The sequence below is a fragment of the Henckelia pumila genome, chromosome 3, assembly GCF_033568475.1.
Source record: "Henckelia pumila isolate YLH828 chromosome 3, ASM3356847v2, whole genome shotgun sequence".
Taxonomy (NCBI): Eukaryota; Viridiplantae; Streptophyta; class Magnoliopsida; order Lamiales; family Gesneriaceae; genus Henckelia; species Henckelia pumila.
The window spans coordinates 123,109,300-123,126,588 of NC_133122.1; the positions used below are offsets into that span (position 1 = coordinate 123,109,300).

At 35.7% G+C, this 17,289-nt stretch overlaps 2 protein-coding genes across 5 annotated transcripts; both read right to left on the reverse strand.

Moving 5' to 3' along the window:
* Positions 1-2,165: 2,165 nt before the first annotated feature.
* LOC140886286 (delta-1-pyrroline-5-carboxylate synthase-like) lies at positions 2,166-7,511 on the reverse strand. 4 transcript variants are annotated; one of them, XM_073292810.1, is made up of 20 exons: positions 7,380-7,511; positions 6,525-6,596; positions 6,283-6,386; positions 6,033-6,135; positions 5,767-5,928; positions 5,360-5,637; positions 5,092-5,242; positions 4,818-4,982; positions 4,577-4,654; positions 4,397-4,486; positions 4,062-4,148; positions 3,892-3,978; positions 3,723-3,819; positions 3,526-3,629; positions 3,375-3,450; positions 3,127-3,277; positions 2,932-3,000; positions 2,765-2,831; positions 2,566-2,636; positions 2,166-2,482 (listed from the first exon to the last, which is right to left on the reverse strand). In XM_073292810.1, the coding sequence occupies exons 1-20, from the start codon at positions 7,428-7,430 to the stop codon at positions 2,386-2,388; spliced, it is 2,160 nt and encodes a 719-aa protein (XP_073148911.1). In that variant the 5' UTR covers positions 7,431-7,511; the 3' UTR covers positions 2,166-2,385. The 4 variants fall into 4 exon arrangements, with proteins under 4 accessions (XP_073148911.1, XP_073148910.1, XP_073148912.1 ...); XM_073292809.1 differs by having other exon boundaries at positions 3,112-3,277; XM_073292811.1 differs by having other exon boundaries at positions 3,112-3,277; positions 6,283-6,364; positions 7,380-7,429.
* A 6,508-nt stretch (positions 7,512-14,019) lies between these two features.
* LOC140892856 (protein VACUOLELESS GAMETOPHYTES-like) lies at positions 14,020-15,213 on the reverse strand. The gene has a single exon (XM_073301881.1). The coding sequence runs from the start codon at positions 15,055-15,057 to the stop codon at positions 14,185-14,187; it is 873 nt and encodes a 290-aa protein (XP_073157982.1). The 5' UTR covers positions 15,058-15,213; the 3' UTR covers positions 14,020-14,184.
* Between the last annotated feature and the right edge of the window lie 2,076 nt (positions 15,214-17,289).

The following is a 17,289-nucleotide window of genomic DNA, read 5'->3' on the forward strand; positions in this document are numbered from 1 at the left end:
TGGGTCGGATTCGTACTTTTGCTCTATACCCCAACATAAAAAATTAGATGTAACTCATTAATTATATACTGTTGGTGTTGGATTAACCCTTGAACAACTTATTCTGACGAGATCGTGGATGATTTTCTATCATCTCTTGTATAAAAAAATATAGCATAAAAGTTTATCAAAATTTTGTGGATCATATGTAACGTGTTTAATTTTATAGGCTTTCAATGTCGGAATGCATTAAATTACTGATTGAGATCGACTCCTAGACATCTTATTATACATTGGTACTTGGAAGATATTGCTCATCTGTCTAATATTCCATCATCTCAGTTCGTGCAGGCATGAAGAAAGCTACACTCGATTTGATTGTGCCATTTTTTTGGCTTATTAAATTTGTAAATCCAGAAAACACCCTGCTAGCTGACTAAAATTCTTGGATTTATGATAATTAAGGGTCAGAATGTATGTTTTGAAAATGGTTTTGGGCCAATGAAAAACCAAAGGCGTGTGAATCCTTTACTCATTAAAGTATTGAAATGTAAGCTAAATTATTATTTTATTTACATAATAGTTAACATCAAACCCAAAGATTTAAAATAGAATTTTCAAATATTGTGTGTCCATATGTTCGTGCGTAAGTGTTGTTTTAAGCCCTTTTCAATTTTTTTTTATTATGTGAAAAACTGCTGTCGTTATTCTTCGTTTTGCACGGCGTAAACCACATTATGCATGTTTTGTGCGATTAACTCGCCCAAAAAGATGGTAGTAAAGGAATTGAACTCCTAAACATTTGTCAAAAGCTTATTCACTGCATCAATTCGAATATCGGATTGGGAGACCCTCTTATAATGATATATCTCATATTAAATTAAACAAAAACAGCCAGAATCCAGCCTAACGATAGGCCACGTCAGCACAAAGCCCAACACTACATTTGTTTCCTATGTACATATAAATACAACGTAGATCAGCCTTTTTGGCAAGAATAGATAACATAATAAAAGAAGACATGGAAGGCCTAATTCCGTTCGTGTATAAAGCAATAATGCAATACAGAAATGGAGGTGAAGGGGTGGTCGGAATATGGCTAGACGAACCATTGCCTGATGGATATATGAGGCTTCCCGGTGACTTGGGATGGTCTTCGACTCTGGACAACTCAGATTTCCGATGGGATTGTGGGTTGTCTGTCTCCTCTCTGCCGCGAACAGAGACTGAGAGTATTGTTTCCGACGAAATCCAGTCAGTACCGATCATGCCATTCAATTGATTCTCCGAGAGCTGCTGTCGAGTGATGATCCTGTTGACTCAAATATGACACGTAAAATTCAAATGTCGCGATGGTAATTGTAACAGTATTCGAATCTTTCTTTCTCCTTTGATAAAATATTTAGTATTCGTCGTGGTCTATATGTAATTTATAGAATATTATTTGGCATGCGTAGGAACCAAAATTAGTGATGATTCACAAAACCTCTATGTTTCTACCTTCGCATATCACCCACTGTTGAAGGAACATACAAAATTTCAAAATATACCAAATTTTTAAACTAGTTGTAAAATTATATAATCTGGTGTGAGGGTTCACGGATTGTAAAGAAAATTTTTGTAAGCCCATGCAATATTTTTTTTTAAAATCTACGGGTTAGGCCAGTGGTCTTGTATACGGTTTTGTTTATGTCGCCCGCGGGGTACTACCCTGCAGGCGACGTGTAATTCAATGATTGGTCTAAATCAATGGGTTCCATGTGGGCCTCACTGATTTTAACCAATCAAAATCTGTCACGCCACCCATAGGGTACTACCCAGTGGATGACATCTACTTAACCCTTGTATACATAATAATGCCAAAAAAAAAAAAATCTTTTTTAACATGTACTGGAAGCTTACATATATATCAAACACTTTTTTTTTTATTTTAAAAAAAGTACATATATCAAACACTTTCAAAACTTACTTTATCAAAATAAAACAATAACCGTTATGAGGCCGTTTTAAAAATCAATTTTGGGCCATGGATTTATGATCCGGCCGACTCATGTAAAAATGTTATTTTATATATTAAATATTATTTTCATTGAATATAGATCAATCTCACGAATATAGATAGTTTGTCAAAGTAGACACGAGTTTTGTTCCAATTTTTAACTAGTAAATTTAAAAATAGATTCCTCAATATCATTGCTCCATATCTTCAAAATTTGCCCCTTTTGTCTCACAATTTTCTTTCACTAAACTGAAATAAAAATCTCTACTTAACCCTCTTATGATTTTAATAGAGTTATTTCAGCCGTCACAAAATATTTGAAAGAATCGTTCTAACTGATTGAAATTGGACCCAAATTTGCTGCAAAGACATGCAAAATCATGTGAAAAGAATTAAGCAACCCTTGATTAGTTTTCAACCTCTCTCTGAGTAAGGTCATGAATCCTGTGTGTGTAATCGACCCCTTTATCCCCCTTTACAACATGTCCATCTCCCCTCAGTAGCCTGCATTCATTCATCACAAATAAAACGCTTGCGCGGATTCAGTGACAATCGAAACGTAGAGTAACATAATGATCATTTCATACCATCTTGTTGTTAGAAGTCCTTCAACTCCTACCGGACCTCGCGCGTGAATCTTGCTTGTGCTTATTCCAACCTAAAAAATAAAAATGAAGAAAAAAATTAAGCACATACCATCGCAGGTAACACAAAATAAATCTATAGAGATTATTTACTTTTTCAGTCTAGTATGTTGCTTAATCAATAGTACAAATGAATTACTACCTCTGCTCCAAGTCCAAAACGCATACCATCGCAGAATCTTGTGCTTGCGTTGTGGAAAACCGCAGCACTGTCAATGCCAAGAGAAATGTCACTTTTACTGTTTACCATAACAGCAAGAAACTCAGCTTAATCTCCCAAATTTTAAGGCCGTGATATGATGAATGTACCTGTCCACTTGACTTAAGAAATATTCAGCTACTTCTTTATCTTCAGCAACAATGCATTCAGTGTGGCCACTGCAATTGCATCAGATGTGATAGAGTAGAAAAATCACCAACTTATTTCCTCTAACAAACATGCAAATATTAACAAAACCGAAAAAAAAGATCACATATATATATATATACATATATATAGCATGCCTTCCATGTTTACGTATGTGATCAATGGCAGCTTCCACGTCATCCACGATTTCAATAGTGCAAGCCCTTGAGTTGTACTCAAAATGAAATGATCGAGCCTCTTCGAGGTTCAAAACTGAACTTGCTCTCGGTCCACCATAAAGGGTAACACCTGCGATCATGAATACATGATTGACAGATATATTTTGTTTCGTAAGTGGTTGGTTTCAGTATAATAGGGCAGTTCAGCGCGTGGTGAAACAAAGTACCTTCATGTTTAAGTTCCAGAACAAGCTCCTGGAAACCGTCGCTGCTTGATAATTCCTGGTGAATGAGAAGTGTTTCCTAAAGAAAAGAAACTGGTAATTAGTTATAATGTGCTTGCAGCATTGGTAAAAATATGAAGCAAACTCGAATTACCATTGCATTACAGGCAGCAGGATAATCCAGCTTTGAGTCCACTATGATGTGCCTTGCCATTTCCATATTGGCAGATTTATCAACATAAACATGGCAAATTCCATCTATACACAGAAGAATAAATCGTACTGCATGAATATCCATTGCTTTATAACTACGACGTAAAAGGAGTGACAAAAACACGTGCAGAGACTTGCCAGAATGACCAAGAACTGGAATTTTGGTGGAGCTTTTTATCTGAGAAACGAGTCTATTGCTTCCTCTTGGAATCACGAGATCTATAACATCATCAAGCTGATGCATAGAATACAAGTTTGGATGTTAACAGCTTATGAAGAATATTTCTCATCAAACTTTTGTCCTTACCTTTAGCAAATCTGGAATATCCTCTTTTGATGTCACGAACCCGATAAGTTTTTCACCAACCGTATCAGGAATGGCTGTGGTGATTACCTAGAACAACAGAAATCTTTGTTTTCGGAGGCAGAGCAGAGGAGACAGGCAGCAGTATTTTTATGAATATGCTAAATTAAAACCTTGTGAAGAATTGCGTTTGTGCGCCTAGCTTCTTTTCCTCCTTTCAGAAGGAGACCATTCCCACTCCGAATTGCCAGTGAAGCTATCTATCAAGTCAGAATTATGTAAAATTTGCAGCTAAGTAGAAAAATCTATCAGCTTCTTTATCATAAATCATGTCTTAACACAGCCTAAAGTTCACTTATGATGATTCAAGAATTTGAAGGAGCTAGAGTTGACCACCAGATTGGGAGCAGGAGAAGCGTGGTTCGGTGGAATCATTACAACATTTTGCTGACCATGAAACAAGTATATGGAATCAACATAGTCCATATATTCAATTGAAGTGGGGTACCTGAACTAGCGCATCAGGTCGGGACTCAAAAATGATCAACAGAACACCTAATGGACATGTCGTTTTATCCAAGATGAGTCCATCTGCAAGCTGGATTGAGGAATAGTCGGGCTTCAAACATTAAAGTTGAACCAATCTAATGAAATTCTAAGACATGTTTCAAAAACTTTTGATGTCTACCTCGGTTCTCTTCAGTAAGAGACCAATGGGTTCTTCCATATCTGCAAGTGTACGAATAGACTTCGCCAGGGAAGATATCTATAAAATACATGAAGATGTAACAAGGAATTCTGTCTAAGAGGAAAACATAAAAAATATTAATAGAGAACATTTCTATTGCTTATTCATCATCATGTTGATTAAGGAGCTGCTTGATAAAAGATAATCTTAGAACTAAAGAATTCAAAAGGTGCTAGCTTGCCTTTGCATGACTCAAAACTAAGCGGGAAATTAACGACTCATCATATCCAGCCTCATGAGCAGCACGAATATCGGCCTCATTCTCATCTCTTATTAGAGTTTCTTTTTCCTCTAATGCATCTGCAACACACAACAAAATTTTTCTCCTCTCTTCTGAAGACATGCACTGCAAGATATGGGCCAATTGATAACGGAAATAATATTGTATAATCTGTCCGAAAAGAAACTATAAGATACAAAGACACAAAAGGACACGAAACAGTGCTACATTAGACCTGTAAGCGCATGGAAGACTCTCTTGCTGCAACTGCCATTTCATATGCACCAAACTCATCAAGTGTTATCCATTTATGCGCATCTCGGTGAAAGAGAGTCCCAACTCGTTGTCCATCAATCACTTTGGCAATATTGTTGGCATCAAAGCCACTACCAAAAAATCGAAACAGAGGGCATAAGGAGGCCAAGTGTGATCCAGAATAAAACTGTGCAACTGCGTAAGACCTAGTGATCGATTATTCAAAGAAAAGGGTGTGATTGTCATACCTGGCTATAACAACTGGTGTACCAGCATCAGCTGCACTGATAGCAGCCTTTACTTTAGCATACATTCCTCCCCTTCCGACCCTAGATTTTTCTCCAAACATTATCACCCCTTGATGTTTTTGTTTGACGTATGTATATATCATCTTCGAGTTTGGATCACTCGGAGGGCCACTGTAGAGGCCCTCCACATCACTCAACAATACCAGAAGATCCGCTTTTAGTTCAAGCGCCAATAATGCTGCCAAACTATCATTATCCCAAAAGATACCAGTTGAATCCTGCATAGTCACACTTGTTACTGACATAAAAACATCCTAGTTTTCTTGAGGTAAATAAAGATACAGTTAGATTAATGTTCCAATTGTTGCAACTAAAGAGAGACGTAGAAAAGTACAGGTGACGTGTACCTCATACGGAGCTCTTCTAGTACTGATTGCATCATTGTCGTTGAAGATTGGAATGCTCCTCAGGGATAACAATGAATTCACTGTTTGACAAAGTTGATATCTGAAGTCTGAACTTCTAAAATCATTGTCTGTGACTAGAAGTTGAGATGAAGTTACGTCCAACTGAAAAATTCAGAAGTAGATTTCTAAGTATTCATTGTTCATTCCAAGGAAAATATAGATGCTTGTAAAATGCAGAAAGTTTGAAAGGTGAATCACTTGCTTACCTGACTGAATAAAGAATCATATAGTGCCATAAGACCATTCTGTCCAACCGCAGCACACGCTTTTCCATCTATTTCGAGTTGTGGTTTCTGTAAGTCGGCGAAACTGCAAGCAGGGTAAACTTCAGCCAAACGGATTGAAAAAAATGGACATGAACCAACTCAAAATCCGGCAAAAATGCCTTTTCGAAACCATAATCTTCTCCCTAGAAAAGTTTCTGTCGCCATCTAGAAAAAAAGAAAGCCAATTCACCTGCTGTTGATTAATTTCCTGTACTTGAGCCTCTGTCGACCAGCTCCAACCGCACCCGATGTCACTAAAATTATTTCGTAGCCTAAAGAGTTCAATGTTTCGAGCTGATTCATAACCATCGGCAACACAAGTACATTAACATCAATTCATTACCACTTTGTTCCACCATTTTCATTATTTTTGGTGTATTGCAGAAAGAAAAACGCGAATGGATCTCAATTCCTCGAAAACATCGGAAATACCTGCTCAAAGATGGCTCCTACTCTGCCAACTGCCAATCTTCCATCATCTCGCGTAACCACGGCTGTGCCAACCTATGTTACAAACGGGAAAGGACACACAACACATTTATATTCAACTTAAGTATAATCTGCTTTATAATGCAAGAATAATGTGTCCAAACAAGTATGGAAACAGGTGAGAAGCATTTTCTGTACTAATTCATCCACATTTCCACCAAAAACAAAGTCTTAAAATTTATTTCATGGCTCCATTAATGCAATAGTTGATGATTCTAGATTCCCTACTTAATACATACTCAAAACACCAAACACAGTAAATTACTTAATAATTTGCATAAACTAGTGCAAGGACAGAGTTACATTTCGGCAACTGAATAAGATAATAAACAGTGTGGTTTGTTTCCTTTGTCTAGCCATAGTTCATTCCGAACAACAAACCGCAGTCTGCGAAATTATGTAGAACATATCAAGTACCAAAATATACATAGCACAAACATGAAAATATGATTGATGATGCAAATATCTTGTCTGAAAACCTTAGACTGTTCTTGAATATTATTTTACAAGTCATGCATCTACTCAGATCAAACAGACCAAAAATGATTTCGACATAAATATTTATCTCAAATTAAATAATGGATCAGACATTCTTTAACACAAGCTTCAAGCATGCAGTAGCATTAAAAGCCAGGTTTGGATTGCACTAAACCCCGATTCGGACAACAAGATCCGATCAGTTAATCAAATGGTTTCCATGCAACCCTAACAACAATAAAATGAAATCAAAACAATGCGTGAAACAAAAATCACTGTTGATTAAAAGAAATGATCATCGGGAAAAATGCAGAAATGTACCTTAAAAACCACGCGCCTCACGTTCTTCACAAAACCTCTCGTGGGATCCATGGTTTCGTAGAAACGCAGAAATGCGATCGATTTTCTGGAGTCCGAGTTTCCTGAGAGTTTATGGACTTTGGGAGGGAACCTCCATTCAGGCCCCGCCACTTGTAAATAAATATTAGACGGGAATTTTCTTTTTTTAAATTAATTAATTAATTAATGTCCATTACTACGTTTTATGAAAAATTATATTTTATTTATATCTTGATTTTGAGACGTAAATTTAAATTTTGAAAATTCCCATCAACTTAAGTTAAAAAAACATCATCAAAATCTATTTTAGTGAATTTCTATAAATTTAGTCGTAACTACTAACCACATCCTATCTATTTTTCAAAAATTTAAAACTCACACATTATCTGTGAAAATATATTTTAAAATAGATGCATCATCATTTTTCTTTAAAAATCACACAAGATTCCAAAAAAATTACAAAATGTGGCAGAATAATCATTTATGTAAACATTTAACTAAACTCCAAAAAAAAAATTGATTACTCACAAAAAATTTAACGGGTCATTTACATTCACCTCTCCTGCACTTTATAATTATTGACACTCACCTTTCTTATCAAGTGTAAAAATTATAATATGAAAGGGAGATGAATGCCCAATACATAGTGTAGGCGAGGGCAAACACAAATTACCAAAAAAATACAAATACGCAATGCGTGTACAGTGAAATGAGTAGGTCTCTCTTGAGTTTTGTGATATGAGTTGATCCGACCCATATCTACAATTAAAAATAATACTTTTCGCAAATAAATAATCATTCGCTATGGATCAAATCAAATAGAAAACTCATTTAAAAAATTGATCCGTAAGACTAGCTATGTCATAGGAGTTTCTGTGCAATGACATTTCACATTAGTGTATAAAATAAAGAACCTAATTCTCTGCTGCATTAGTTAAATATTATAATATAAAAATATTTTGTATTTTTGTGTAAGAACAATACCATTTGATATAATTAAAATTTTATACACGTCAATATTTTTATGTATTTTTTTAAAAAACATTTTTTTATCAAGATTTTATGTACCACTACCAACATATGTATCAATGTTTTATTAATCGGACCGATCAAACCGATCTATATTTTAAAAATTGTTCAACCAATCAAAGCAATTCAACCAGATAATGATCAGACGGAATCACTGCTCAAAACAATATAATTATGCTCATCCACAAGTACGATTAACTTCATTACTTTGTTATTGTCAATGCACAAAATGATAACGGTCCCCGAAGGGTGAGTAATAATCTAGTATGATATAACCAACATAAAAACATGCACTGTAGCAATTAATATATATATATATATATATATATATATATATATATATATATGCAATGCATGTTAAGGTCAAAATCTCGTGCAAAGATAATCAGAATAAAAGTAAAGATATCAGCTGCTCAAATGTATCATATGCTTGAGCTAAATCAGATAAAGCGATGCTACATTAGTGTAAGAAAACTTCCCCACAAGTAAGCTATCCATTCATGACCTTATTTAGGTTCGCGATGATTATGGTCACATTGTGATATTTTTGGCCTACATCATCTATTAGGCAAGATCACAATTCTGTATCATCCCAAAATCGTAACTCGAATCCACACACAATATCAAAGTCTTTAAAAGAGTCGACAATATGAAATGTATTGTTATGCACTGTAGTAACACGTACCCTATTTTACGAACTTAATGATTAAATATGATTAAGGATTTCCAATCTAAATTAACCAAGTGATTAATTGGATCAGAAATGTGGAATAAGGGCTTCCGAAGTCGAACCATCGAACAAATCGGAACTGGAAGCACGGAACCCTAGCAGTTGGAGATCGGAAGCAAAGGGTGAGTTTGAACCTTCCGAACGTAATATTGAAGCTTCCAAAGTTTAGACCATGCGTACTTATTGAGGTATCACTAGCATTTAGACACGCAATCCCATGCATGAGATCGGAACGTCTGAAGATGAGATTGGAGATTTCGATTAATACAGACTAGCAGCATGGCTGGCATGCGAAGATCGGAGCTTCTAAAGTGAGGATCGAAGCTTCCGATCGTCACCTATAAATAGGGCATCCGAGATTTAGATTTCTTGCTCATTCACACTATTTTCCTCTCTTGTCTTGAGTTCTTTGAGGCGTTTTCAGCCATCTGGGTGAGGTCCGGACGATAAAGAGGCACTTCCGAAGTCATAGAAAAGTCGTGCCCAGGAGTTAGGGTCTTCGACAACAAAGGGTTGACTACGGACACAGGCTTGAACCCTAGACTGGTGCTACTAGGACTGCCTTAGTGATGTACGTAAGTACTGACTGAGATAGCCAGCGAGTTTGAATACTTATATGTTGAATTTTATGTTCCATGATACATGTTTTACTGCTTTGATATATTAAGTTGCATGTGCATATTCATGTTGATCCGAGTCTCTTTCGATATAGTCTTTGTAGTAGGGTAGCTCAACCCTATATTTCTTATATATTGTCTGACACTGGGATACGTCGTGATGATGGTGATTGATGCTATGGTACTACAGACTTCTTGTCTCCTAAACTGAGCAAGACTTGTGATAACACGTACCCAGTCATTTGCATACATCATACTAGTTTTATATACTCTTACTTATCGTACTGAGCGTATTCGCTCACGTCCAATGTTTTATTTCTTGGACATCCTATTCGACGGGACGAGTCTCAGGTTGGACGAGGCCCATTGTTCCAGACACGATTGAGAGCCAGAGTTGTGGTTGCAGAGAGTTTTTGCGAGTTCAAAGGTGTTGATACCGAGTTTCGATTTGGTTGTATTAAAAATTTTATCGGTTTTGGTTTTAGTCACTGGTTGTATTTCGTCGGTTTGGTTTGTAAACCCAATTTAGATTTCGTTGTTTAATTCACTTTGATTAAGTTATCTCTTTTGCCTGCTTATTAAGTCAAGTAGTAGGTGATCCGAGTAGGGTCACTACATTTATGTTATCAAAGCATGCATAGGACTTTTGGGACTTGGGTTTGGATTTTTGGGTTTTGATGTGCACTATTCCTTTCAGATGGTCGGTAGAGACGACGAGAGCCACGATAGCTTAGATTGTTGGGGAGATGATGATTCTGAGAGACGTACCCGTGCATACAGCCATATCACCATGAGGGTAGACAATGTTTCGAGATGCACATGTTGCTTCAAATGATTGCTAAGCCTTTGGTGGGAGGCGAGACTCCGAAGGCAGTTCATGATTGGTTAGAACGCATGGAGAGCTGTTTTCGTGCTTTTGAATCCACGAAGGAGCATAATTGTAAGGCTCGGGATTATTTGATTTAATCTGAGATTATTTAATTTTAATCCGAGAATATTTAATTTGAGAATTTTTAGAGTTTAGATTTAAATTCTAATATTCTTAAATTATTTAGAATTGAAATTGAATGAAAAAGAGGGTCGAGGACTGTTTTGCAATTTTTGAAGTTTCTAGGAATATTCCACACAGGATAAGATTCAGTTAATAAAACAGTACTAGAGACACATATAGTACTTACAAAAGCGTTATTAAGTGCTATGTTTTTAGGCTCAGGGCACTCACGAGCGAAATGACCAAATTCTTGACAATTATAACACTTTATTTTGCTCTTATCTTTCTTTTTCCCAAACCTCTTACGCTTATTCTTTCGGTTTGGCTTGAAGTTGTTCTTCTTGGATCCTTCCACAACATTTCTTTCCCTTCCTATTATTCTTCCAGTTCTTAAAACTTTTAAATCCCAAAGCTTTCTTGGAACTAGATTCAGCCACAAAAGCACTTGCTATGTACTTAGCAGCACCGAACCGCTCATCCTCAAGTTCAACATGGCGAGCAGCATCAGAGAAAGTATTAATGATATCATTGTGAGTTAGATTGACTTTCATATGCTCCCACTTGTCAGGAAGAGATTGAATCAAAGCTTGGACTTGTTGTTCATCAGAGAGAATATGACCAGCCGATGTCAATTCACGTATCATGTTTGGCATAGTTCTCAAATGCTGTTTGATGTTGTGATCATCTTGTTTCTTGTAAGTTTCAAACTTGATAGTCAATTGCCTCAGGCGGGTGACAGTGGTACCTCAATATTTCTCTCTCAGGTACACCCAAATGTCATGAGCAGTAGGATGCTGTTCACATTCATGGATGAGATCATCAATCACAGAGCTAACCAGAATAGCACGTGCAGTGGAATATTTCTTTTTCAATGCTTGGTAAGCTTCTTTATCTCTCCTTTGCTAAACAGTGTTTTCCATACCGGGATCCTGCATGATTTGGTTGATACCATCTAAGGCATCTTGCTCATCAAGCACATACCAAATCTTATGGCGCCATGTATCATAGTTGTCACCATTCAATTTGTCACCTTTTTTAAGATCAGCAATGATAGATTTGGATGTCATGGTCTGTATATTTTAGAGGTGATAACACATGTTAATGCTCATTAAATGTACACATTAGTTTTGTACTTGTAATTAACATATATGATGATTCAACATAAGACATAGATTTGAAAGTTCACTAAGTTCCCAATCATCATCTACAATCCTAATGTTGCATCATCATAAATTTAATTTCAAAGTTACAAAATATATCATTTGATTTTAGGTGAGAATCACTCAAATTCTTTCAGCCTAAAACTCCCACTTAACTTGGAATATCTCAATAAATTCCAAATAGGCATATATAGATAAGCATGTATTTACATAAACTAACATTAAAGTTTACAGCATGCTAATATTCAAACACAAATAAAACATAAACTACATTACTTGTGCCAGATAACATGTTCATATAAAACATTTACAACTAAACATAGAAACATAGATTATAACAAGTCATTTCCCTAAATAAAATCTAATTTCTTCTTATGGCACATGCAAACTATCATTTTGGTCATTCCTTTTGAGAGCCTGTAAGATGGAGCAAAATTCAAGAGACGAGCACCAGTATTTATTCTTAAAAATAATGACTTCTTCATCTCAAGTTCTATCTCTTTCCTCCATCTTTTAATTAGTGAAGACTGTAAATCTTTAAGGAAGATCGACGAATATTTTTTTTCATTAAATATTTCATCGAACATGCTCTTCCAACGTCCAGGCAGGGAATCTCTCAATATTCAAAATATATCATAATCTCGAAAATAATGACCCAAATGTACAAGATCCATACGCATGTCGTCCCAAACTTTAATATGTTGAGGCATGTTATGCATGTGATTCATTTTATATTGCTTAAACATGTGTAACTTTGCTATTCGTTCCGGGGCTCTTTGAAGTTTAGCTGCTCCCCGGAGGATGCTAAGAGTGTGTTTAAATCTTGTCATATTTTGGTCCTGTATGTTTGTCACTTTGCGATTTTGGTTCTTTATATTTTCATATTTCAGTTTTAGTCCTACATGTTCCGATTTTTGGCAATTTCGGTCCTTTTTTTAAAAAATGCTTACGTGGCACTATACACGTCAGCTCCACATCAGCACTGAATTTGTGCCATGCCAGCGCCATGTCGAAAAAAGGACTAAAAGTGCCAAAAAAATAAAGATAGCGGACTAAAACTGAAATATGAAAATATAAAAAACTGAAATCACAAAGTGACAAACATACAACACAAAAAAAACAATTTTCCCTTTTTTTTTTTTTTTTTATGAAGGACTACTTTTCGACAATAGATTTTCAAATACCATATGCAGTTTTCAGAATCCTTATTGAACGAACAGAAAACTTAATCCAATGTTTGGACCAAGCATGTTTACCGAAATGCATAAAAAAAACAGGTTAGAATATCAACTAACACATGCTCTGATACCAATGACGAAAAACTTAAACTCGAATATTTCGAATCAAACTCAAATATCTCGAATTGAATAACAATTAATTCGAGACAAGATCGTTAACGTAGTTGAATTTACCAACCTTTCTTCCGACGAAAATAGCAATGCAATGATTCGATGCCGATCACGAATGGAAAGGAATAGAGTTCACAATCCAAATGCTTAATCAAAGTGGTATGATATTGATTGCAATATAATGAAGAAGTCACGGCTTCTTTTGATAAGAATAAGAATGAAAGCCAACTCACAAAAAACTGATTCGGCTAACCTCTTCTTCTTTAATATGAATTAATTAATTCATAATATAAAATAATGAGAGTTAAATGGTAGTTAAGAAACTACTCCCTCCAAGAGAATTCATATTACCAATTTGTATCTCTTGCGTCGGTTCGGGTCAACCCTCATGGGCGACCCGTTTATATTTCTTTCAGCTACAGTTAAAGCCCGAAGAAGATGAGAATTCCACCGTCATTATCTTTCGGATGTGTAAGTGCACAGGGCTTAGATATATATATATATATATATATGTAGTCTGTAAGTACATATATACACACAACGTAAAAATGTAGATGAATGCTGGGAAGTTCGAACAAAGAAATTAAACCTTTTAGGATTCAAACTTAGATCTTTGACCTGATCAAGTTTCACACAACCAACTCAACTATCTCGACAAGGATTTGGGAATCTGAAAGTGCATTAAAGACTTGACTAAAATGATCAGTACTCATGTATTTAAGAAAAAAAAATAAAGGGTTCGGAGAGATGGAAAGAAGCATTTCATTTCATAATTCGTATATAATAGTAATATCAATATACATCTTAAAACTTATTGTAGCACAGAATTAAGAAACAAAAGCAGAGCCGCAGCCCACAAATATACATTTACATAAGCTCTGGATTTCCTCACAAAAATACATTAATTTGACTCAACTTGCAAACAAAGATGTCATATCCACTCCAAATATCATATTGGAAAGCACTCCAAATCCAAGCTGCCCAACAACAGAAAACATGGATCTCCCTGGCCGCGAGCCCCCACTGTTTGTAGCCACTTGATGCGTTTGCGGCCCGAAACTGGGAGATGGCATATACATGCCGTGCGGATAGCTTGGTTGCATCATAAAACCTGCAGGATGGTAATGGTAACCAGGGTGGCCGTAATTTGGGAACCCGTAGCCGAAATAAGATGCGAACTGTGGCGGCGGCTGGTAAGGGATCCCTTGATCGAACATGGGAATCCCACGCTGTTGAGTATCGAGCTGTTTCGGGCATGGCACGATAGGCACCAGCACGCATTCCAAATGGATGTCGAAGTTACAGGCTCCACATCTGTAACGCCAGCCGCTGCACGCCCCTTTGCAGACGGTGCAGAACCCGGGAGTTTTGGACGATCTGAGGGTCAGAAAGTGGGGCTTGTGAAGAGCATGGTGCAGCTGCTGAGGCAGCTGAGTGCACAGCGGATGCACGTCGAATTCGCAACCTTTGCAGCGGTAGAAGAGGCCCTCGACGGGGTCCAAACACACGTTGCATATCCGATCGACCTGGCGCTGGCTTTCGGCCTTTCTCATAACCAGGCTGAGTTCATGTTGGTGCATGAAGTTGGTGAGATTACGAGGGCAGGTGCGGCAGTATTCGTGCAGATCGAAATCACAACCGACGGCGCATCGGTATCGTTTTCCGCTACCCATGGTCTTGCAGCCATCGCACAAGTATTCTTGATCGTTGTCTATCGGGCTTAGTGAATGGCCTGGATGGGTGAAGTGGTCGTGTATTGCGGATTTCTTTGGCACCGGAGCCATGGAAGCTAGGGTTGAAAATATCGATCGAGCTGGTAGTGAAGTAGACAAGGCTAGCTGTCTCTTACAATTACAAAGTTTTAAACTGTATTATTTTATTTAATTGGTTGCAGTAAACGAAGACTTTAAACGTTGATTTGTTTAAGGGGGAGACTTTGTCTGCAGCGCAGAGTATGATAAAAGAACGACGAAGACTAATATATTGAGATGTAATGGTACAGTTGACTTTGAGAAAGACGCGGGATTGTGCGAAATTGTGTATTATATACACTTCATCTTGTATATCCCGGGCCATGATATACATCGAAAACTCGTGAATACTATTAATTTATGAGAAAATTGTTTTTTTAATTTTTTATATTTGTCACTTTGCAATTTCAGTTTTTTATATTTTTAGATTTCGGTTTTAGTTCGCTATCTTTATTTTTTTGACAATTTTAGTCATTTTTCCGACATGGCGCTGACGTGACACAAATTCATTGCTGATGTGGAGCTGATGTGTATAATGCCACGTAAGCTAATTTGAATAAAAAAGACCGAAATTGCCATAAATCGAAACATGTAGGACTAAACCTGAAATATAAAAATATAAAGGACCAAAATTAATTGCAAAAAAAACAAATATACGTACCGGAACAATTTTCAATTTTCCCTAAATTTATTGAAAAATTACATTTTCTTGCGACCTAATTTAAAAAAATTACATGGCCAATGATGTTTATGAAGTACATTTCTTGGACGAAAAGATTGTTAGGTTTGAAGATATCAACAGGAGGACGATTTCATTAGTGGATTAAGGCAAACATGACCATCAATTATTTATGTCAGGGATACGTCGTGTTTTTATGTAATCGTCTTTTCTCCTTATTTTTTATTTTTAGTTTGGGTAAGACTCATGTGAGATGTTCTCACGGATTTAATAATTTTTAGGGGGTTTTATGACTTTTAGACTTTTTACGGGAATATTAATGTAATTAGCCCATAAAATAATATTTATTTTTTAAAAATAAATTAAGGTATTAATTTCAATATATTTTTCTCAAATTAAATGTTTCAACGCGACGATAACCTAATTGAACTTCTAAGAGTGTGATTGTGTTACCATTAATTTGAGAAAGCAATTTTCACCCACAATATATAACACAAAAACTCATGTTAATTTTTTTCGTGTTAAATAATATTTGTTATATTGTTGGTAATATAAATATATATGATCATGCAAAATTTTAAATAATATACAAAGAAATAGTTTATTGAGATACTAATACAAATTTACTAAAATATATTTTTATGATGATTCTTAATTAAATGAAAATGGAGTTTTTTTTATTTTTTTTTATAATCATGAACATTCTTTTATTTATCAAAATCACAATTCACACAATTACCCTAAAAGTAGTTACTCTAGATTTAATAATAATAATACTAATAATAATAATAATAATAATAATAATAATAATAATAATAATAATAATAATAATAATTTTGGATCAATTAAGTTTTGGTGATTTAACAAATACAAATTAAAAAGTGGTTAGAGCCAAACTGGTCATTCAAATTCAACTGAACCGTGAAACCTGAATTTCAATGAAGGAATAAATATCAATTGAGGACTGAAATTCAGTTGAGGTTCAAATTTAAGTTGAGGAGCAAATTCAATTGCCAAAGTTCAGTTGAGCTCAAATTCAGCCGAGCTATATCAACAGATAGAAAGTCAGTCGAGCTACAGCTGCAGCTCCATATTTGTAACTAATATTGCAGTAACTCAAATTAATGGTAAATAATGACATTAAATGAGAAGCCTAATAGTCGGATTTATCCTTATAAATAGCACTCAGATTTCTGATTAAGGGGTTTAAAATATTTTGAGCAAAAACACATGAGCAAATTAAAGTGAGTTTGTGTTACTAGGGCTGGCATACCGGACCAAAATATCAAATTTTTTACTATTGTACCGAAATTTTTTCGATATACAGACAGTTTTTTGGTATATCGAATTTTTTTCGGTATCTATACGAGATCAATATGCATTTTTTCCGTACCAAAATTTCAGAATTTCGGTATCGATATCGGTATGAATTTTTTTCATACCGATATTTTTGATACAGTATACCGAAAAACCACCCATATGTGTTACGCTCCGAAACTGGGTCTAGTTGGCATCAACGTTATTTAACGTTTTCACATCAAACAACAAGCCTCGGATTTCAGAAATTTCAGAAACCTACTCATACC